The following is a 24,980-nucleotide window of genomic DNA, read 5'->3' on the forward strand; positions in this document are numbered from 1 at the left end:
TACTACTCACCCACTTTATATCACTGCTTTTGAACAACTTATTTGCAACTGAATTTTGCGCAGCATGGACCACTAGGGGCCACATATAATGTATCTGACCTCATATTGATTAGGGACCACTAAGGGCCACATATAATGTATCTGACCTCATATTGATTAGGGACCATAAGGGCCACATATATTGTATCTGACCACATATTAATTAGGGACCACTAAGGGCCACATATATTGTATCTGACCTCATATTAATTAGGGACCACTAAGGGCCACATATAATGTATCTGACCTCATATTGATTAGGGACCACTAAGGGCCACATATAATGTATCTGACCTCATATTGATTATGGACCACTAAGGGCCACATAGATTGTATCCGACCTCATATTAATTAGGGACCACTAAGGGCCACATATATTGTATCTGACCCCATATTGGTTAGGTTATTACTGATATATAGTGATGGGTATGAAGGAGAGGATTTTAATTCAATTTTAATAAGTTATTATATTTTATTGTAAAGTTTTAGTATAGAACTTTACCAGGAGAAATTATACATATCATTTTAGTGAGCAGAGTTTACTGAAGACCCTTCTGCTGGCAGTGCAGTATGAGCGGTGAACACTAGATGGCGATCAAGCACTAGTTTATATTTTCTATGGGGAATGTTCCTGCAAATCAAGAAGATTATATAGTCGGGTTATTCCATAGGATGATACAGCGTCTAAGGCCTGATGAAACATCATGTGGGATCTTATATTATTATTCTTATATATAGAGGAGACCATTATATACATGTGTGATCATATATATATATATATATATATATATATATATATATACAGTGGGGATCAAAAGTTTGGGCTCCCCAGGTAACAATTTGTATTAATGTGCATAAAGAAGCCAAGAAAAGATGGAAAATCTCCAAAAGGCATCAAATTACAGATTAGACATTCTTATAATATGTCACCAAAAGTTACATTTTATTTCCATCATTTACACTTTCAAAATAACAGAAAACAAAAAAATGGCGTCTGCAAAAGTTTGTGCCCCCTGCAGAATTTATAGCATGCACGGCCCCATTTGGCAAGTATCACAGCTTGTAAACGCTTTTTGTAGCAGCCAAGAGTCTTTCAATTCTTGTTAGAATGTCTTTTCCCATTCTTCCTTGCAAAAGTCTTCCAGTTCTTTGAGATTTCTGGGCTGTCTGTCACGCACTGCTCTTTTAAGGTCTATCCATAGATTTTCAATTATGTTGAGGTCAGGAGAATGTGAAGGCCATGGCAAAACCTTCAGTTTACGCCTCTTGATGTAATCCCCCGTGGATTTCGAGGTGTGTTTAGGATCATTATCCATTTGTAGAAGCCATCCTCTCTTTAACTTCAGCTTTTTCACAGATGGCCTCAAGTTAGCATCCAAAATTTGCTGAAATTTTATTGAATCCATTTTTCCTTCTGCTCGTGAGATGTTCCCTGTGCCACTGGCTGCAATACAACCCAAAAGCATGATTTATTTCCATTAGATTCTGTTCCCCTTCTTCTCCAAACGTACCTTTGCTCATTCCGGCCAAAAAGTTCTATTTTAACCTCATCGGTCCACAGAACTTGTTTCCAAAATGCATCAGACTTGTCTATATGTTCATCTGCAAAGTTCAAACACTGATTTTTGTGATGAGGACGTAGAAGAGGTTTTCTTCTGATGACTCTTCCATGAAGACCATATTTGTACAAGTATCTCTTTATAGTGGAATAGTGTACCACATCTCCAGTGTCTGCCAGATCTTTCTGGAGGGATTGTGCAGTCAAACGTGGGTTTTGAATTGTTTTCTCACAATCCTGCAAACTGTTCTGTCTGATATTTTTCTTGGTCTTCCAGATCTTGCTTTAACTTCCACTGTTCCTGATGACTGCCATTTCTTAATTACATTCCGAACAGAGGATATTGACATCTGAAAACCTTTTGCTATCTTCTTATAGCCTTCTCCAGCTTTGTGAGCGTCAACTATTTTCAGTTTCAGATTTCTAGACAACTGCTTAGAAGAACCCATGGTGTTGATTGTTGGGGCAAGGTCAGATGAGTCTGGGCATTTAAAACCTTTGAGATTGACATCAACTGGTCTTCCCAGATGATGATTGAGAACAATCCATGACACTGACAGGTCTCAGCTTTGTACAGGGGGCAGTGCGTGCTATAAATTCTTCAGGGTGCCCAAACTTTTGCAGACGCCATTTTTTTGTTTTGTTTTTTTGAATGTGTAAATGATGGAAATAAAATGTAACTTTTGTTGATATATTATAAGAATGTCTAATCTGTAATTTGATGCCTTTTGGAGAATTTTCCATCTTTCTTTGGCTTCTTTATGCACATTAATACTAATTTTTACCTGGGGTGCCCAAACTTTTGATCCCCACTGTATATAGAGAGGAGACCATTATATACATGTGTGATCTTATATTATTATATATAGAGGTCATTATATACATGAGATGTGTTTGGTATTTGACCCTTTACTGTCTCTTTCTAGGAGAAATGTGTTGCTGCTCTGGCGCGTGTGGAGCGCACGGACTTCCTGTCCCCCATGTGTATCGGAGAGGTGGGACACGTCAGTGCAGAGATCTCCTACACCTCCAAACACTCTGTAGAGACCCAGATAAATGTCATGGCCGAAAACATACTGACTGGTAAGTGACTGTGATGGAAGAAATACAGTGTATATGAGGGTGTTCCAGTTAGAGTCATAGCCTAATAGATAGGGGGCAGTATTATAGTGGTTATATTCTTGAATATAGGAGCAGTATTATATTAGTTATATTCTTGTATATAGGAGCAGTATTATAGTAGTTATATTCTTGTATATTGGAGCAGTATTATAGTAGTTATATTCTTGTATATAGGAGCAGTATTATAGTAGTTATATTCTTGTAAATAGGAGCAGTATTATAGTAGTTATATTCTTGTATATAGGAGCAGTATTATAGTAGTTATATTCTTGTATATAGGAGCAGTATTATAGTAGTTATATTCTTGTATATAGGAGGCAGTATTATAGTAGTTATATTCTTGTATATATAGGAGCAGTATTATAGTAGTTATATTCTTGTATATATAGGGGCAGTATTATAGTAGTTATATTCTTGTATATATAGGGGCAGTATTATAGTAGATATATTCTTGTATATAGGAGTAGTATTATAGTAGTTATATTCTTGTATATAGGAGCAGTATTATAGTAGTTATATTCTTGTATATAGGAGCAGTATTATATTAGTTATATTCTTGTATATATAGGAGCAGTATTATAGTAGATATATTCTTGTATATATAGGAGAAGTATTATAGTAGTTATATTCTTGTATATATAGGAGCAGTATTATAGTAGATATATTCTTGTATAAAGGAGCAGTATTATAGTAGTTATATTCTTGTATATAGGGGCAGTATTATAGTAGTTATATTCTTGTATATAGGAGGCAGTATTATAGTAGTTATATTCTTGTATATAGGAGCAGTATTATAGTAGTTATATTCTTGTATATAGGAGCAGTATTATAGTAGTTATATTCTTGTATATAGGGGACAGTATTATAGTAGTCATATTCTTGTATATATAGGGGCAGTATTATAGTAGTTATATTCTTGTATATAGGAGCAGTATTATAGTAGTTATATTCTTGTATATAGGGGCAGTATTATAGTAGTTATATTCTTGTATATAGGGGGCAGTGTTATAGTAGTTATATTCTTGTATATAGGAGCAGTATTATAGTAGTTATATTCTTGTATATAGGAGCAGTATTATAGTAGTCATAGTCTTGTATATAGGAGCAGTATTATAATAGTTATATTCTTGTATATAGGAGCAGTATTATAGTAGTTATATTCTTGTATATAGGAGGCAGTATTATAGTAGTTATATTCTTGTATATATGAGCAGTATTATAGTAGTTATATTCTTGTATATAGGGGACAGTATTATAGTAGTTATATTCTTGTATATAGGAGCAGTATTATAGTAGTTATATTCTTGTATATAGGAGGCAGTATTATAGTAGTTATATTCTTGTATATATGAGCAGTATTATAGTAGTTATATTCTTGTATATAGGGGGCAGTATTATAGTAGTTATATTCTTGTATATAGGAGCAGTATTATAGTAGTTATATTCTTGTATATAGGAGCAGTATTATAGTAGTTATATTCTTGTATATAGGAACAGTATTATAGTAGTTATATTCTTGTATATAGGAGCAGTATTATAGTAGTTATATTCTTGTATATAGGGAGCAGTATTATAGTAGTTATATTCTTGTATATAGAAGACGGTATTATATCTAACTTCTGTTGACTTTCTGTCGCTTATTCTTGTGTTGCTTAGAATCTTGATCTCCTTGTTTATATAATGTGATTCTTATTATGGTAATTTTGAACCTGAACAGTTTTGGTTTTTACGCTTTTGTTCCTCATCCATGCTGTTACACAGACAATGGCGGCCGCCCACCTTCGTTTGTTTCTTTGGCACACTGGTGGGATATAAAGCAGCAGATATACACTAAGCATATGCCGTGTGAGGAGCGGCGGAGGGGGGGGGGGGCAGAGACCGTTCTGTGTTTTTGCGCAGATGATGTCTCATACTTCACACTCTACAGGGGGAGAGCTCATTCCCTTAGTCACTGACACACTGTGCACTAAAATGTGTCTGTTACGTTGTCGTATGTGACATCACTGCAGATGTTTCCAGACGGAGCCCCACTTTATTATACCACAGTCAGAGGTTTATCTGAAATCAACTTCATATTCAGAGAAGACGTCAATGAAACAGCTGCTTAAGATTAGGGGGGTTATTTTGCTTTTTGACTGAAATACGGCTCCATGTGGAGTTACAATAGTTTCTTGTAGACTGAACATCTTCTGCCATCAATAAGGGACCAGACGGAGGAGATTCTGATAATCCCCAGTCATGTTTTAGGGCTCTTTTAAAGGAAATGTGTCATATCATTGTGCCTCCAGCTGTTGCAAAACTACAACTCCCAGCATGCCCGGACAGCCGTTGGCTGTCCGGGCATGCTGGGAGTTGTAGTTTTGCAGCAGCTGGAGGCACTCCGATTGGGAAACACTGATCTAAATTAAAACCTAATCCTGAAATCTTGCAGTTTCCATTCTGCCCACTAGGCCTAAAACTAAACTGAGACGTCCTGTTGTGTCTGTGATAATAAGGAGGAGGCTGTAGGAAAGTGATCTGTACAGCATTACAGTGAGAGGTGACGCTTGATATATAAGACAATAGATGATTCTCACAGCTCAGCCTCCCTCACCCTATAGAATGATCTCTTTACAGGTCATAGAATGTGCCCAGTATAGTTTCCCATTCATGTGAATAGGACAGCCCCTGTCTGTTGTTACCTATGTCCAAGGGGCATTTTGTACCTTATTATGGGGGCAACGATTATCCCTGAACTGTTTTTTAATAGCATTTACAGATTTAGGGCACAGAGCCCTGCTTGTCCTCAGTGTACAGAGCCCGGCTTGTCCTCAGTGTACAGAGCCCTGCTTGTCCTCAGTGTACAGAGCCCTGCTTGTCCTCAGTGTACAGAGCCCTGCTTGTCCTCGGTGTACAGAGCCCTGCTTGTCCTCGGTGTACAGAGCCCTGCTTGTCCTCGGTGTACAGAGCCCTGCTTGTCCTCGGTGTACAGAGCCCTGCTTGTCCTCGGTGTACAGAGCCCTGCTTGTCCTCGGTGTACAGAGCCCTGCTTGTCCTCGGTGTACAGAGCCCTGCTTGTCCTCGGTGTACAGAGCCCTGCTTGTCCTCGGTGTACAGAGCCCTGCTTGTCCTCGGTGTACAGAGCCCTGCTTGTCCTCGGTGTACAGAGCCCTGCTTGTCCTCGGTGTACAGAGCCCTGCTTGTCCTCGGTGTACAGAGCCCTGCTTGTCCTCGGTGTACAGAGCCCTGCTTGTCCTCGGTGTACAGAGCCCTGCTTGTCCTCAGTGTACAGAGCCCTGCTTGTCCTCAGTGTACAGAGCCCTGCTTGTCCTCAGTGTACAGAGCCCTGCTTGTCCTCAGTGTACAGAGCCCTGCTTGTCCTCAGTGTACAGAGCCCTGCTTGTCCTCAGTGTACAGAGCCCTGCTTGTCCTCAGTGTACAGAGCCCTGCTTGTCCTCAGTGTACAGAGCCCTGCTTGTCCTCAGTGTACAGAGCCCTGCTTGTCCTCAGTGTACAGAGCCCTGCTTGTCCTCAGTGTACAGAGCCCTGCTTGTCCTCGGTGTACAGAGCCCTGCTTGTCCTCGGTGTACAGAGCCCTGCTTGTCCTCGGTGTACAGAGCCCCGCTTGTCCTCGGTGTACAGAGCCCTGATGTCCTCAGTGTACAGAGCCTTTTGAGCGCAATTCCTGTTCTTAAGTACATACTTTGAATCATTTTTCTTGTGGGGTCAGGCTGGCAATCACATGACCCAGTTACTGGAACGTAATGTATATGGATGCAGCTGTGCTGGAATAAAACAGATGGCGCTGTAGGACTAGTGACGTTTTTTCATCTGTGAACCTGAGAAAGGTTCAAGTGAGCACCGAAACCCGTAGACTTCTGGAGCTGCACCCAAGATTAGACCTACCTGTACTGCAGTGTTTCTTAACCAGTGTGCCTCCAGCTGTTGCAAAACTACAACTCCCAGCATCCCCAGACAGCCAAAGGCTGTCCTGGCATGCTGGGAGTTGTAGTTTTGCAATTGAGAATGAGACACAAATACTAAAGGGTTCATGTCAGTGACAGCAAGCAGAGGCACTAAGAACCCTGATAAACTGATACAGAATGTACAGTAGATACAAAATATCCAAATGTTCAAAATACAATGATTAACTCTTTATTTGCAGGTAGTGTCCATCGCCTTCAGTCCTTATGTCTGCCATGTTCCAGTGTCGCCACCCTGACCCCCTGACCCCGAACCGCGCGCCTCGTTCTGGATTACCAGCCCGCTGAACGCGTCTGTCTTATTCAGAGTTATATTTTTATCTTACTTTACACGTTTCCTTTCATTTCCCTTCCAGCTCTTGTCCCACTTTCCTTCTCTCCGGATTATTTCTCTGTTCTCACATTTGTCTGTATTTTTCCTGAACTGCGCAGTCACTTTTATCATTTGGGGCTCCTGTGATCTCTGCAAAAAAGCATAAAATACAAGATGAACCTGAAAAAACATAAAATATTCTGCTAATACAGCACCTAATGTACAAAGTGACCCCACCAGCAGAATAGTGAGTGCAGCTCTGGGGTATAATACAGGATATAACTCAGGATCAGTACAGGATAAGGATTTGGGGGTGAGGCGCTCCACCCGGAGATGCAGCAATATGGCGAGAAGCCGCAAGGTTGACTCAACCTCAGGAAAGCCGGGTGCTGCCGGCAGAACACACCCACATAATATACAGATCACACCCACATAATATACAGATCACACCCACATAATATACAGATCACACCCACATAATATACAGATCACATCCACATAATATACAGATCACACCCACATAATATACAGATCACACCCACATAATATACAGATCACACCCACATAATATACAGATCACACCCACATAATATACAGATCACACCCACATAATATACAGATCACACCCACATAATATACAGATCACACCCACATAATATACAGATCACACCCTATAATATACAGATCACACCCTATAATATACAGATCACACCCACATAATATACAGATCACACCCACATAATATACAGATCACACCCACATAATATACAGATCACACCCACATTATATACAGATCACACCCACATTATATACAGATCACAACCACATAATATACAGATCACACCCACATAATATACAGATCACACCCACATAATATACAGATCACACCTACATAATATACAGATCACACCCACATAATATACAGATCACACCCACATAATATACAGATCACACCCACATAATATACAGATCACATCCACATAATATACAGATCACACCCACATAATATACAGATCACACCCACATAATATACAGATCACACCCACATAATATACAGATCACACCCACATAATATACAGATCACACCCACATAATATACAGATCACACCCACATAATATACAGATCACACCCACATAATATACAGATCACACCCACATAATATACAGATCACACCCACATAATATACAGATCACACCCACATAATATACAGATCACACCCACATAATATACAGATCACACCCACATAATATACAGATCACACCCACATAATATACAGATCACATCTACATAATATACAGATCACACCCACATAATATACAGATCACACCCACATAATATACAGATCACACCCACATAATATACAGATCACACCCACATTATATACAGATCACACCCACATTATATACAGATCACACCCACATTATATACAGATCACACCCACATAATATACAGATCACACCCATATAATATACAGATCACACCCACATAATATACAGATCACACCCTCATAATATACAGATCACACCCATATAATATACAGATCACACCCACATAATATACAGATCACACCCACATAATATACAGATCACACCCACATAATATACAGATCACACCCACATAATATACAGATCACACCCACATAATATACAGATCACATCTACATAATATACAGATCACACCCACATAATATACAGATCACACCCACATAATATACAGATCACATCTACATAATATACAGATCACACCCCCATAATATACAGATCACACCCCCATAATATACAGATCACACCCACATAATATACAGATCACACCCACATAATATACAGATCACACCCACATAATATACAGATCACACCCACATAATATACAGATCACACCCACATAATATACAGATCACACCCACATAATATACAGATCACACCCACATTATATACAGATCACACCCACATAATATACAGATCACACCCACATTATATACAGATCACATCTACATAATATACAGATCACATCTACATAATATACAGATTACACCCACATAATATACAGATCACACCCACATAATATACAGATCACACCCACATAATATACAGATCACATCTACATAATATACAGATCACACCCCCATAATATACAGATCACACCCCCATAATATACAGATCACACCCACATAATATACAGATCACACCCACATAATATACAGATCACACCCACATAATATACAGATCACACCCACATAATATACAGATCACACCCACATAATATACAGATCACACCCACATAATATACAGATCACACCCACATTATATACAGATCACACCCACATAATATACAGATCACACCCACATTATATACAGATCACATCTACATAATATACAGATCACATCTACATAATATACAGATCACACCCACATAATATACAGATCACACCCACATAATATACAGATCACACCCACATAATATACAGATTACACCCACATAATATACAGATCACACCCACATATTATAATATACAGATCACACCCACATAATATACAGATCACACCCACATAATATACAGATCACACCCACATTATATACAGATCACACCCACATAATATACAGATCACACCCACATAATATACAGATCACACCCTCATAATATACAGATCACACCCACATAATATACAGATCACACCCACATAATATACAGATCACATCCACATAATATACAGAACACACCCTATAATATACAGATCACACCCACATATTATACAGATCACACCCACATAATATACAGATAACACCCACATAATATACAGATCACACCCACATATTATAATATACAGATCACACCCACATAATATACAGATCACATCTACATAATATACAGATCACACCCACATAATATACAGATCACACCCACATAATATACAGATCACATCTACATAATATACAGATCACACCCACATAATATACAGATCACACCCACATAATATACAGATCACACCCACATAATATACAGATCACACCCACATAATATACAGATTACACCCACATAATATACAGATCACACCCACATAATATACAGATCACACCCTCATAATATACAGATCACACCCACATAATATACAGATCACACCCACATAATATACAGATCACACCCACATAATATACAGAGCACACCCACATAATATACAGATCACACCCACATAATATACAGATCACACCCACATAATATACAGATCACACCCACATAATATACAGATCACACCCTCATAATATACAGATCACACCCACATAATATACAGATCACACCCACATAATATACAGATCACACCCACATAATATACAGATCACAACCACATAATATACAGATCACACCCACATAATATACAGATCACACCCACATAATATACAGATCACACCCACATAATATACAGATCACACCCACATAATATACAGATCACACCCACATAATATACAGATCACACCCACATAATATACAGATCACACCCACATAATGTACAGATCACACCCACTTATTATACAGATCACACCCACATAATATACAGATCACACCCACATAATATACAGATCACACCCACATAATATACAGATCACACCCACATAATATACAGATCACACCCTCATAATATACAGATCACACCCACATAATATACAGATCACACCCACATAATATACAGATCACACCCACATAATATACAGATCACACCCACATAATATACAGATCACACCCACATAATATACAGATCACACCCACATAATATACAGATCACACCCACATAATATACAGATCACACCCACATAATATACAGATCACACCCACATAATATACAGATCACACCCACATAATATACAGATCACACCCACATAATATACAGATCACACCCACATAATATACAGATTACACCCACATAATATACAGATCACATCTACATAATATACAGATCACACCCACATATTATAATATACAGATCACACCTACATAATATACAGATCACACCCACATAATATACAGATCACACCCACATAATATACAGATCACACCCTCATAATATACAGATCACACCCACATAATATACAGATCACACCCACATAATATACAGATCACATCTACATAATATACAGATCACACCCACATATTATAATATACAGATCACATCCACATAATATACAGATCACACCCACATAATATACAGATCACACCCACATATTATAATATACAGATCACACCCACATAATATACAGATCACATCTACATAATATACAGATCACACCCACATAATATACAGATCACACCCACATAATATACAGATCACACCCACATAATATACAGATCACACCCACATAATATACAGATCACACCCACATAATATACAGATCACACCCCCATAATATACAGATCACACCCACATTATATACAGATCACACCCACATTATATACAGATCACACCCACATAATATACAGATCACACCCACATTATATACAGATCACACCCACATAATATACAGATCACACCCACATAATATACAGATCACACCCACATAATATACATATCACACCCTCATAATATACAGATCAGACCCACATAATATACAGATCACACCCACATTATATACAGATCACACCCACATTATATACAGATTACACCCACATAATATACAGATCACATCTACATAATATACAGATCACACCCACATAATATACAGATCACACCCACATAATATACAGATCACACCCACATAATATACAGCATAGATAATCCCACTGTATTAAATACATACTGTACAAAGACACAAAAGAAATTTAAACACAAATCCACCCACACAAGGACCTTCACCATATTGTGAGTAACGAGACGCACACTCCGCAGATCACATGACCTCATACATATTCAGCACCAGTAATGAACTGATCCATCCTACTGGGATCGTGTCCCAGGAAATAGAAAGAATTCATCCGTCCATCACATAATATAAAAGTACAAGATAATAATAAATAATGTATCAAACCTCGAATCGTGTCCAATGATGAACTGAGACTGATGGAATCCACCGCATAATATACCGTGCAGGATAAGAATGAATTATGTAACATATTATGTCTAAACACACATGAAACAGCTGTAAACCCCGAAAAATAACCAAATATATACAACCAGATTACAATATGGGGGAGCAAAAGACCCCCGCGTGTCATTTTCTTGTGGCAACCTCAAGAAATAAATGACGTCCACCAGTTTCTATAATGCACATGTACAAGTATATACCGAATACGTGGCCCAATATTCTAATACACAATTAGTGCAAATATCAATGATATAAAGTGCACAAACCTTCATATACTATGTATCTAAACTAAATATCATCTGTGGATTTAATGTTTATAGTGAGGGATATTGGCTCCGCCCCTTAGCTTAAAGGGGTACTCTGCTGCTCAGGGTTTGGAACAAACTGTGTTCCGAACGTTGGAGCCAGTGCCGGGAGCTCGTGATGTCATAGCCCCGCCCCTCATGATGTCACACCCCGCCCCCTCAATGCAAGTCTATCGGAGGGGGCGTGACAGACGTCACGCCCCCTCCCATAGACTTGCATTGAGGGGGCGGGGCGTGACGGCAGGAGGGGGTGGGGCTTTAACGTCACGAGCTCCCGGCCCTGGCTCCTCCGTTCGGAACAGTTTGTTCCGAACGCTGAGCAGCAGAGTACCCCTTTAAATATTATAGTGAGTGATATTAGCTCCGCCCCTTATCTTAATTATAATGAGTGATATTAGCTCCGCCTCATTTTAATTATAGTGAGTGATATTAGCTCCACCCCTTATCTTAATTATAGTGAGCGATATTAGCTCCGCCCCTTATCTTAATTATAGTGAGTGATATTAGCTCCACCCCTTATCTTAATTATAATGAGTGATATTAGCTCTGCCTCATCTTAATTATAGTGAGTGATATTAGCTCCACCCCTTATCTTAATTATAATGAGTGATATTAGCTCCACCCCTTATCTTAATTATAGTGAGTGATATTAGCTCCGCCCCCTATCTTAATTATAATGAGTGATATTAGCTCCACCCCCTATCTTAATTATAATGAGTGCTATTAGCTCCGCCTCTTAGCTTAATTATAGTGAGTGATATTAGCTCCGCCTCTTATTTTAATTATAGTGAGTGATATTAGCTCCGCCCCTTATCTTAATTATAATGAGTGATATTAGCTCCGCCCCCTATCTTAATTATAATGAGTGATGTTTGCTCCGCCCTTTTAGCTTAATTATTATAGTGAGCTATCAGTTCCCGATACAATGTGTTCTATGTTATACAGAAGGGTGAAGATTTACAATTAATATATCACCAAATATATCAATATCTACATCCTGGCAGTAACCTTGGTAATGTGACCATTGATTCAGTAGTGCAGCCTCAGGCTTTCGGCCTACTGTAAATTACATCTCCACCTAGAAGTAAATTATAATGGGATTATTTGCAGAGAAACAATAGAGCAGTGTCCCATAGCAACCAATTAGATTTCAGCTTAAATTTTTTTACCCCTTCACGACAAATGGCGAATATTTACGTCCTCTGCATGCTCAGGGTGAGCATGATTCATACCTGGTGAGTACCGGCTGCTATCAGCAACTGGACTCAACACTAGTGACGGACATCTGCAATCGTGCTCATATTCACCATTAAAGGGTACTCTGGTGGAAAACAATTTATTTTAAATCAGCTGGTGCCAGAAAGTTAAGCAGATTTGTAAATGACTTCTATATAAAAATTTTAATCCTTCCAGTACTTATCAGCTGCAGTATGCTCCACAGAAAGTTGTGTAGTTCTTTCCAGTCTGACCACAGTGCTCTCTGCTGACACCTCTGTCTGTGTCAGGAACTGTCCGGTTTACTATGAAAATTTGCTCCTACTCTGGACAGTTTCTGACATGGACAGAGGTGTCAGCAGAGAGCACTGTGGTCAGACTGGAAAGAACTACACAACGTCCTCTGTAGTATACAACAGCTGATAAGTACTGTAAGGATTAAGATTTTTTAATAGAAGTAGTTAACAAATCTGTATAATTTTCTGGCACCAGTTGATTTGCAATAAATTGTTTTCCACCGGTGTACCCCTTTAAATGCCACGATAAATGTTGATGACGGCATCTAAAAGATAAAATGAAAGTCACCGATGGGTTTGAGGGACTAATCCTGACCCCCGCAGTTCAGAGCGGCTTCTCCTCTCCTCCGTGCCGCTGATCGTTGATCTTCATATACAGTTTGCCTTAGGCAGGCTGCACTAGCAGAGTGCTGATAACACTGATCTACAGTATGCTGTGGCCTAACATTGAACAGTATAAGCAATTTAAAGATTTCTTATCACAGTCCCCTAATAAAAAAAAAAAAAACGTTTTTAACCATATAAATCAGTCTCTCCCCCAATAAAAATTCTGATATTTCCAAATTTTTTAATTAAATAGCGTAAAAAAGATAAACATAAAACGTATGTGAATTTTTGTTTGTTTCCGTAATTTACTCTGTAGTATGTTAGGTCACTGAGCCAAAGAAAAAAAATAAATGTTTTCCGTATTGGCACAATGTTTAAAGGCGTACTCCGACCCTAGACATCTTACTCCTATCCAAAGGATAGGGGGATAAGATGTCTGATCACGGGGGTCCCGCCGCTGGGGCCCCCCAGACATCACTCCATGCCAGATGACTGGCGATGCGGGGCTGAGGCTCATGACACCACGCCCAGCTTGTGACATCACGGCCACGCCCCCTCAATGCAAGTCTATAGGAGGGGGCATGACGGCTTTCCCGCCCCCTTCCCATAGACTTGCATTGAGGGGGCGTGGCCGTGATGTCACAAGCCTCTGGTGCTCTAAGCAGACGCCAGGTGCAGCAGGGAGATCGCAGGGGTCCTGCTGCTGGGGACCTCCTTTGTATAGGGGATAAGATGTCTAGGGGCGGAGTACCCCTTTAAGTTCATGACTTTCTTCTTCGCTCACCTTTCTGTGCCATCTCCCGCCAGATGTTTGACTATTCGGAGGTTGCGTTTCCGTGGTTACGATCTTCAGGGTTGAGCGATTTTGAAGTCTGGGACTCGGACGGTATAATCGATGCGCAGTTTGTCTGTTTTTAATTACTTCTTCTTATATTGTAAATTCGATTGGGGCCTTTATTATCTGTCATTTCCCGCGCGGCTCGAGCCGTGTACTTAGACTTCTGATCTGGCGCTGTGGGCGCTACCAGTTTATTTTTCTTCTCTCAGTGAAATTTATCTTCATATCCAAAAAACATCATTTTAAAGTACAATCATAGTGTAATAAACAGTCCATCCGGCCTGCAGTGATCTTTATTGTAATAAAGGGTCTTAATGCCCATTTGGAGTGTATACGAGGCAGCCACTTTGTGAGGTAAAACCTTTGAAACGCTGTCTCCCTACCAGGGTGCCTCCAGCTGTTGCAAAACTACAACTTCAAGCATGCCTGGACAGCCAAAGGCTTTCTGGGCATGCAGGGAGTTGTAGTTTTGCAACAGCTGGAGGCACGTTGGTTAGGAAACACTGTTATAGACAGATTATAACTTGAGATAAAGCATATTGTAATCTTTGTTTTTGCCATTGATGCCGCCATATACTATATCACCATATACTGCTAAAAATACCATCATATACTGCCTACATAATACTCCTATATAATGCAAAAATAATACCATCATATACTGCCTACATAATACTACTATATAATGCAAAAATAATACCATCATATACTGCCTACATAATACTACTATATAATGCAAAAATAATACCATCATATACTGCCTACATAATACTACTATATAATGCAAAAATAATACCATCATATACTGCCTACATAATACTACTATATAATGCAAAAATAATACCATCATATACTGCCTACATAATACTACTATATAATGCAAAAATAATACCATCATATACAGCCTACATAATACTCCTATATAATGCAAAAATAATACTATCATATACAGCCTACATAATACTCCTATATAATGCAAAAATAATACCATCATATACTGCCTACATACCACTATATTACCATATACTGCCAATATAATACCATTGTATAAAGCCCACATAATACCACTATATACTGCTAATATAATCCCGTCAATTACAGTCTACATAATACCACTATACCACCATATACTGCCAAAAATACCATAATACTATCATATACAGCCTACATAATAATACTATATAATGGAAAACTAATACCATCATATATAGCCTACATAATACTACTATTTAATGCAAAAATAATACCATCATATACTGCCTACATAATACCACTATATTACCATATACTGACAATATAAAACCATTATATAAAGCCCACATAATACCACTATATACTGCCAATATGATACCATCAAATACAGCCTACATAATACCACTAGATACTGCCAATATAATACCATCATATATAGCCTACATAATACAACTATATACTGTCAAAATTATACCATCAAGTACAGCCTACATAATACAACTTTACAACCATAGACTGCAAAAAAAAATACCATCATATACAGCCCACATAATACCAGTATACCGCCATATACTGCCAAAAATAGCATAATATACTGCCTACATAATACTCCTATATAATGCAAATATAATACCATCATATACTGCCTACATTATACCACTATATAATGCAAAAATAATACATCATATACAGCCTACATAATACTCCTATAAAATGCAAAAATAATACCATCATATACTGCCTACATAATACTCCTATATAATGCAAAAATAATACCATTATATACTGCCTACATAATACTACTATATATTGCAAAAATAATACATCATATACAGCCTACATAATACTCCTATATGATGCAAAAATAATACCATTATATACTGCCTACATAATACTACTATATATTGCAAAAATAATACATCATATACTGCCTACATAATACTACTATATAATGCAAAAATAATACATCATATACAGCCTACATAATACTCCTATATAATGCAAAAATAATACCATCATATACTACCTACATAATACTACTATATATTGCAAAAATAATACATCATATACAGCCTACATAATACCAATCTATCATCATATGCTGCCAATATAATGCCATAATATAAAGCCCACATAATACCACTATATACTGCCAATATAACACCATCATATACTGCCTACATAATACTCCTATATAATGCAAAAATAATACCATCACATACAGCCTACATAATATCACTATATAATGCAAAAATAGTACAATCATATACAGCCTACATAATACCACTCTATCATCATATGCTGACAATATAATACCATTGTATAAAGCCCACATAATACCACTATATACTGCCAATATGATACCATCGTATACAGCCTGCATAATACCACTAGATACTGCCAATATAATACCATCATATATAGCCTACATAATACCACTATATACTGTCAAAATAATACCATCAAGTACAGCCTACATAATACAACTTTACCACCATAGACTGAAAATAAAATACCATCATATACAGCCCACATAATACCAGTATACCGCCATATACTGCCAAAAATAGCATAATATACTGCCTACATAATACTCCTATATAATGCAAAAATAATACCATCATATACAGCCTACATAATACTACTATATAATGCAAAAATAATACCATCATATACTGCCTACATAATACTACTATATAATGCAAAAATAATACCATCATATACTGCCTACATAATACTCCTATATAATGCAAAAATAATACTATCATATACAGCCTACATAATACTACTATATAATGCAAAAATAATACCATCATATACTGCCTACATAATACTACTATATAATGCAAAAATAATACCATCATATACTGCCTACATACCACTATATTACCATATACTGCCAATATAATACCATTGTATAAAGCCCACATAATACCACTATATACTGCTAATATAATCCCGTCAATTACAGCCTACATAATACCACTATACCACCATATACTGCCAAAAATACCATCATATGCAGCCTACATAATACTACTATATAATGCAAAAATAATGCCATCATATACTGCCTACATAATACCACTATATTACCATATACTGACAATCTAAAACCATTATATAAAGCCCACATAATACCACTATATACTGCCAATATGATACCTTGATATACAGCCTGCATAATACAACTTTACAACCATAGACTGCAAAAAAAAATACCATCATATACAGCCCACAAAATACCAGTATACCGCCTTATACTGCCAAAAATAGCATAATATACTGCCTACATAATACTCCTATATAATGCAAATATAATACCATCATATACTGCCTACATAATACTACTATATAATGCAAAAATAATACTATCATATACAGCCTACATAATACTCCTATATAATACAAAAATAATACCATCATATACTGCCTACATAATACTACTATATATTGCAAAAATAAAACCTCATATACAGCCTACATAATACAACTTTACCACCATAGACTGAAAAAAAATACCATCATATACAGCCCACATAATACCAGTATACCGCCATATACTGCCAAAAATAGCATAATATACTGCCTACATAATACTCCTATATAATGCAAAAATAATACTATCATATACAGCCTACATAATACTACTATATAATGCAAAAATAATACCATCATATACTGCCTACATAATACTCCTATATAATGCAAAAATAATACTATCATATACAGCCTACATAATACTACTATATAATGCAAAAATAATACCATCATATATAATGCAAAAATAATACCATCATATACTGCCTACATACCACTATATTACCATATACTGCCAATATAATACCATTGTATAAATATAAAGCCTACATAATACCACTATATACTGTCAAAATAATACCATCAAGTACAGCCTACATAATACAACTTTACCACCATAGACTGAAAAAAAATACCATCATATACAGCCCACATAATACCAGTATACCACCATATACTGCCAAAAATAGCATAATATACTGCCTACATAATACTCCTATATAATGCAAAAATAATACAATCATATACAGCCTACATAATACTACTATATAATGCAAAAATAATACTATCACATACAGCCTACATAGTACTACTATATACTGTCAAAATAATACCATAAAGTACAGCTTACATAATACAACTATACCACCATAGACTGCAAAAAAAATACCATCATATACAGCCCACATAATACCAGTATACCGCCATATACTGCCTACATAATACCACTATATACCATCATCTACGTAATAGATAATACCACTATATAGTGCCCACATATTATTACCACTATATAGTGCCCACATTCATATAATACTGCCATACATTTTTTCACATAATACTACAATTTAATTCCCAAATCCTACCCCCATACACCAATAAACCAAACTGGATGGTTTTAGCTTTTATTCCGTAACCTTGGAATCCCTAACAAAATGCTTTTTGTTGGCAATGACCAGCAAAGAGCCTGCTAAAAAGGTTCCTTTTATACATAATACCGCCACATATCGCCATATGATGCAGAAATAAAAAGCCCATAGGGCACCATTATAAAGTCCCCCCAATAATATGGAGTATTCAAATAATGCTACCTTAAACAGCCCACATAATACCGTCATATAGTTCCCACATAACACTACAATCCAATTTACGAATGTGCGACAAAATGGAATAAAAAAAAAAGGTTCCTATACCTGCTGGGTAATGGGGAAGAGTGCAGCTCAGAAAATCCACAAAAATACTGCACTTTCCAAATAATTCCACCGCACACACCTCCATAATAGCGGATTGTTCCTGTAGTTTCCATCCTTGGGGGTCTCCTTGGAAAAGGAAGCCTCGGGCATTTGTCAGTTTGCCGCCATCCAGAAGGTGGGGGGCGGCTATTGCGCAGTCGTCAAGTGCATCAGGCGGCACCTTCTGGAGGGCGGCAAACTGGCAAATATGGAGCTCGGAGTTTCCCTTTAAAATGCGAAGTCAAAAGTTGTTCTAGAAATCTTAGAATATTCTCCACCTAAAAGATAAAAGCCGCATTTCATTTCCACTTGGTGTACGGCGCGCCGGACGGGGTGACGATTGGGTTTTACGGAGAACATTTGTTTTTGTCAGCTTTGTTTATTGCGTTTTCGTCTCGCCCTTGTCACAAATCATCGTCTTCTCTGCGCCGTTACACGCGTTGACGCCTTCTGGCAGGAAAACGAGAAAACTGGAGATCTGTATATTGAAGCGGTTCGCTCTCCTGTGCGGTGTGCGCCGCGGATTATTACGTCTCGCTTCATCGTTCTGAGGGAATTTTGTTGAAATCCTGACTCCACCCCCTCCTCTCAATCCCCGTCCTGGCGCCTATGTCCTCTATGAACCAAAATGGAGGGAAGTTCTGTAGTTGGACAATGTTCTGTAGGCCCTGAAGCTGCTGGGATTGCCAGTTTAACCTCTTAGATGCCACAGTCAATAGCGACCGCAGCATCTAGACCAGTGGTCTCCAAACTGTGAAGTTCTTCCTGCTTCACCCACCAATGCAGTGTATCACAACCTCTATGTATCTATCTCATATCTATCTATCTCATATCTATCTATCCATATCTATCTATCTATCTCATATCTATCTATCTATCTCATATCTATCTATCTCATATCTATCTATCTCATATCTATCTATCTATCTATCTCATATCTATCTATCTATCTCATATCTATCTATCTATCTATCTATCTCATATCTATCTATCTATCTATCTCATATCTATCTATCTATCTCATATCTATCTATCTATCTATCTCATATCTATCTATCTATCTTATATCTATCTATCTCATATCTATCTATCTATCTATCTATCTATCTCATATCTATCTATCTTATATCTCTATATCTCTCTATCTCATATCTATCTATCTCATATCTTACTATCTATCTCATATGTATCTCATATCTATCTATCTATCTCATATCTATCTATCTCATAGCTATCTATCTATCTCATATCTATCTATCTATCTATCTATCTCATATCTATCTATCTATCTATCTATCTATCTGTCTCATATCTATCTATCTATCTCATATCCATATATCTATCTCATATCTATCTATCTATCTATCTCATATCTATCTATCTCATATCTATCTATCTATCTCATATCTATCTATCTATCTATCTCATATCTATCTATCTATCTATCTCATATCCATCTATCTATCTCATATCTATCTATCTATCTCATATCTATCTATCTATCTCATATCTATCTATCTCATATCTATCTATCTATCTCATATCCATATATCTATCTCATATCCATATATCTATCTATCTATCTATCTATCTATCTATCTATCTCATATCTATCTATCTCATATCTATCTATCTATCTATCTATCTATCTCATATCTATCTATCTATCTCATATCTATCTATCTATCTATCTCATATCTATCTATCTATCTCATATCTATCTATCTATCTTTCTCATATCCATATATCTATCTCATATCTATCTATCTCATATCTATCTCATATCTATCTCATATCTATCTATCTATCCCATATCAATTATCTATCTATCTCATATCTATCTATCTATCTATCTCATATCTATCTATCTCATATCTATCTATCTATCCCATATCAATTATCTATCTATCTCATATCTATCTATCTATCTATCTCATATCTATCTATCTCATATCTATCTATCTATCTATCTATCTATCTATCTATCCCATATCAATTATCTATCTATCTCATATCTATCTATCTATCTATCTCATATCTATCTATCTCATATCTATCTATCTATCTATCTATCTATCTATCTATCATCTATCTATCTATCTCATATCTATCTATCTATCTATCTATTTATCTATCTTCTCCTGTAAATCTTATGAATGTATTGCCCCTCAGGAGTAAATATTTTGGCGTCGCCCCTCCTCCCCCTCGTTGCGCTGATCTTTGGAGGATACAATGGATCAGATCCCGGTTGTGTTGGCGTTTTGTTCACTTAGGCCTATGAAGAGACATGGCTGTGGTTGCTATGGTGACCGTCCTGTCAGGATGGTTTTATTAAGGTCCAATGGTAATTCTCATTCCCAGGAGCGCGCTGTCACATCCGCTCTTAGTCAAAGTGCACGAGAAATATTCTCCATATTATTTTCTTGTACTTTTCACATAATGTATAATTGCATTTAAATGCGTCGGATTTGGCAGCGACCGAGCGGTAACATCGGAGGATCCGCACCCCCAGCAGAGCCGTCTCCCTGGTTAATTCCCATCTAATGCCGCGTCCTGCTGATCCTTTATCTCTAGGGAATATAACAGCAGCTAAATGTACGCGCCCCTAGATAGAGTGTGAACGTGTGCGTATAATGGCGACCAACACATCCGTGTCCTGGAATAATAATAATAAAGTGACTGTGAGAATGTATTTATATCATGGTGACTATTCCCAATAATGCCGCCATCGAGGGGTACAGACCGCCCCTGTCAGTCGCCCTTAATAAAGGATTTAAAGACCCCCTATAAATGGATCCAGATTATCCCCCCCAATAAGTGCATCCAGAATACCCCCCCCCTATAAGTGGGTCCAGAAACCCCCCCTCATAAGTGGATCCAGATGACCCCCCTCATAAGTGGATCCAGATGACCCCCCTCATAAGTGAATCCAGATGACCCCCCTCATAAGTGGATCCAGATGACCCCCCTCATAAATGGATCCAGATGACCCCCCTCATAAGTGGATCCAGATGACCCCCCTCATAAATGGATCCAGATGACCCCCCTCATAAATGGATCCAGATGACCCCCCTCATAAGTGGATCCAGATGACCCCCCTCATAAATGGATCCAGATGACCCCCCTCATAAATGGATCCAGATGACCCCCCTCATAAATGGATCCAGATGACCCCCCTCATAAATGGATCCAGATGACCCCCCTCATAAATGGATCCAGATGACCCCCCTCATAAGTGGATCCAGATGACCCCCCTCATAAGTGGATCCAGATGACCCCCCTCATAAGTGGATCCAGATGACCCCCCTCATAAGTGGATCCAGATGACCCCCCTCATAAGTGGATCCAGATGACCCCCCTCATAAGTGGATCCAGATGACCCCCCTCATAAGTGGATCCAGATGACCCCCCTCATAAGTGGATCCAGATGACCCCCCTCATAAGTGGATCCAGATGACACCCCTCATAAGTGGATCCAGATGACCCCCCTCATAAGTGGATCCAGATGACCCCCTCATAAGTGGATCCAGATGACCCCCCTCATAAGTGGATCCAGATGACACCCCTCATAAGTGGATCCAGATGACACCCCTATAAGTGGATCCAGATGACACCCCTCATAAGTGGATCCAGATGACCCCCCTCATAAGTGGATCCAGATGACCCCCCTCATAAGTGGATCCAGATGACACCCCTCATAAGTGGATCCAGATGACACCCCTCATAAGTGGATCCAGATGACACCCCTATAAGTGGATCCAGATGACCCCAGCCCCCCCCCCCATTGGTGGATCCAGATAACCAACCCCAACCCCACCCCATTAGTGGATCTGGATCGCCGCCCCACCCCAATAAGTGGATCCTGGAGACCCCTGGAAATTACTCTGTCCTCTCAAGTTAATTTACAATTCCCCCTCAGAGTCACAAGCCCCCATACAGTCATTTAGTGTTCCAACAGAAAGCCAGGACGCCCCGATAAACAATGCTAGACAGTGCCCCCTTAAAGGGTATCAGAGTACCCTAAGTACTGCCAGCTACCATAAACAGTGCCCCTCATTGTGTCCCTATAAACAGTACTGTGCAATACCAGCCATAAACAGTGCCAAGCATAGGGTGCCACCATAAATAATGCCAGCTATAGTGTTGCATAAAGAGCCCAGCATAGTGCCCCCATAAACAGTGCCAGGCATAGAGTGCCCCCATAAACAGTGTCAGATATAGAGTGCCCCTATATACAGTGTCAGACATAGAGTGCCCCTATATACAGTGTCAGACATAGAGTGCCCCTATATACAGTGTCAGATATAGAGTGCTCCTATATACAGTGTCAGACATAGAGTGCCCCCATAAACAGTGTCAGACATAGAGTGCCCCCATAAACAGTGTCAGATATAGAGTTCCCCTATATACAGTGTCAGATATAGAGTGCCCCTATATACAGTGTCAGATATAGAGTGCCCCTATATACAGTGTCAGATATAGAGTGCTCCTATATACAGTGTCAGATATAGAGTGCCCCTAAATAGTGTCAGATATAGAGTGCCTCTATATACAGTGTTAGATATAGAGTGCTCCTATATACAGTGTCAGATATAGAGTGCCCCTATATACAGTGTCAGATATAGTGCCCCTATATACAGTGTAAGATATATAGTGCCCCTATATATAGTGTCAGATATAGAGTGCTCCTATATACAGTGTCAGATATAGAGTGCCCCTATATACAGTGTCAGATATAGAGTGCCTCTATATACAGTGTCACATATAGAGTGCCCCCATAAACAGTGTCAGATATAGAGTGCCCCTATATACAGTGTCAGACATAGAGTGCCCCTATATACAGTGTCAGATATAGAGTGCTCCTATATACAGTGTCAGATGTAGAGTGCCCCTATATACAGTGTCAGATGTAGAGTGCCCCTATATACAGTGTCAGATGTAGAGTGCCCCCATAAACAGTGTCAGACATAGAGTGCCCCTTTATACAGTGTCAGATATAGAGTGCTCCCATAAACGGTGTCAGATATAGAGTGCCCCTATATACAGTGTCAGACATAGAGTGCTCCTATATACAGTGTCAGACATAGAGGGCCCCTATATACAGTGTCAGATATAGAGTGCCCCATAAACAGTGTCAGACATAGAGTGCCCCTATATACAGTGTCAGACATAGAGTGCCCCTATATACA

The 24,980-nt window shown here is 38.3% G+C and overlaps 1 protein-coding gene across 5 annotated transcripts in view; it reads left to right on the top strand.

The window, feature by feature from the left end:
* The window catches only part of ACOT7 (acyl-CoA thioesterase 7), a 207,042-nt gene that overhangs the window by 28,931 nt on the left and 153,131 nt on the right, over positions 1-24,980 (top strand). For all 5 annotated transcript variants that reach the window (XM_056541982.1, XM_056541981.1, XM_056541984.1 and 2 more), the window contains exon 3: positions 2,524-2,680. In XM_056541982.1, the coding sequence (XP_056397957.1) occupies positions 2,524-2,680 (157 nt within the window). The remainder of the gene's footprint in view (positions 1-2,523; positions 2,681-24,980) is intronic.

This window comes from Hyla sarda, chromosome 10 (assembly GCF_029499605.1).
Source record: "Hyla sarda isolate aHylSar1 chromosome 10, aHylSar1.hap1, whole genome shotgun sequence".
Lineage (NCBI taxonomy): Eukaryota > Metazoa > Chordata > Amphibia > Anura > Hylidae > Hyla > Hyla sarda.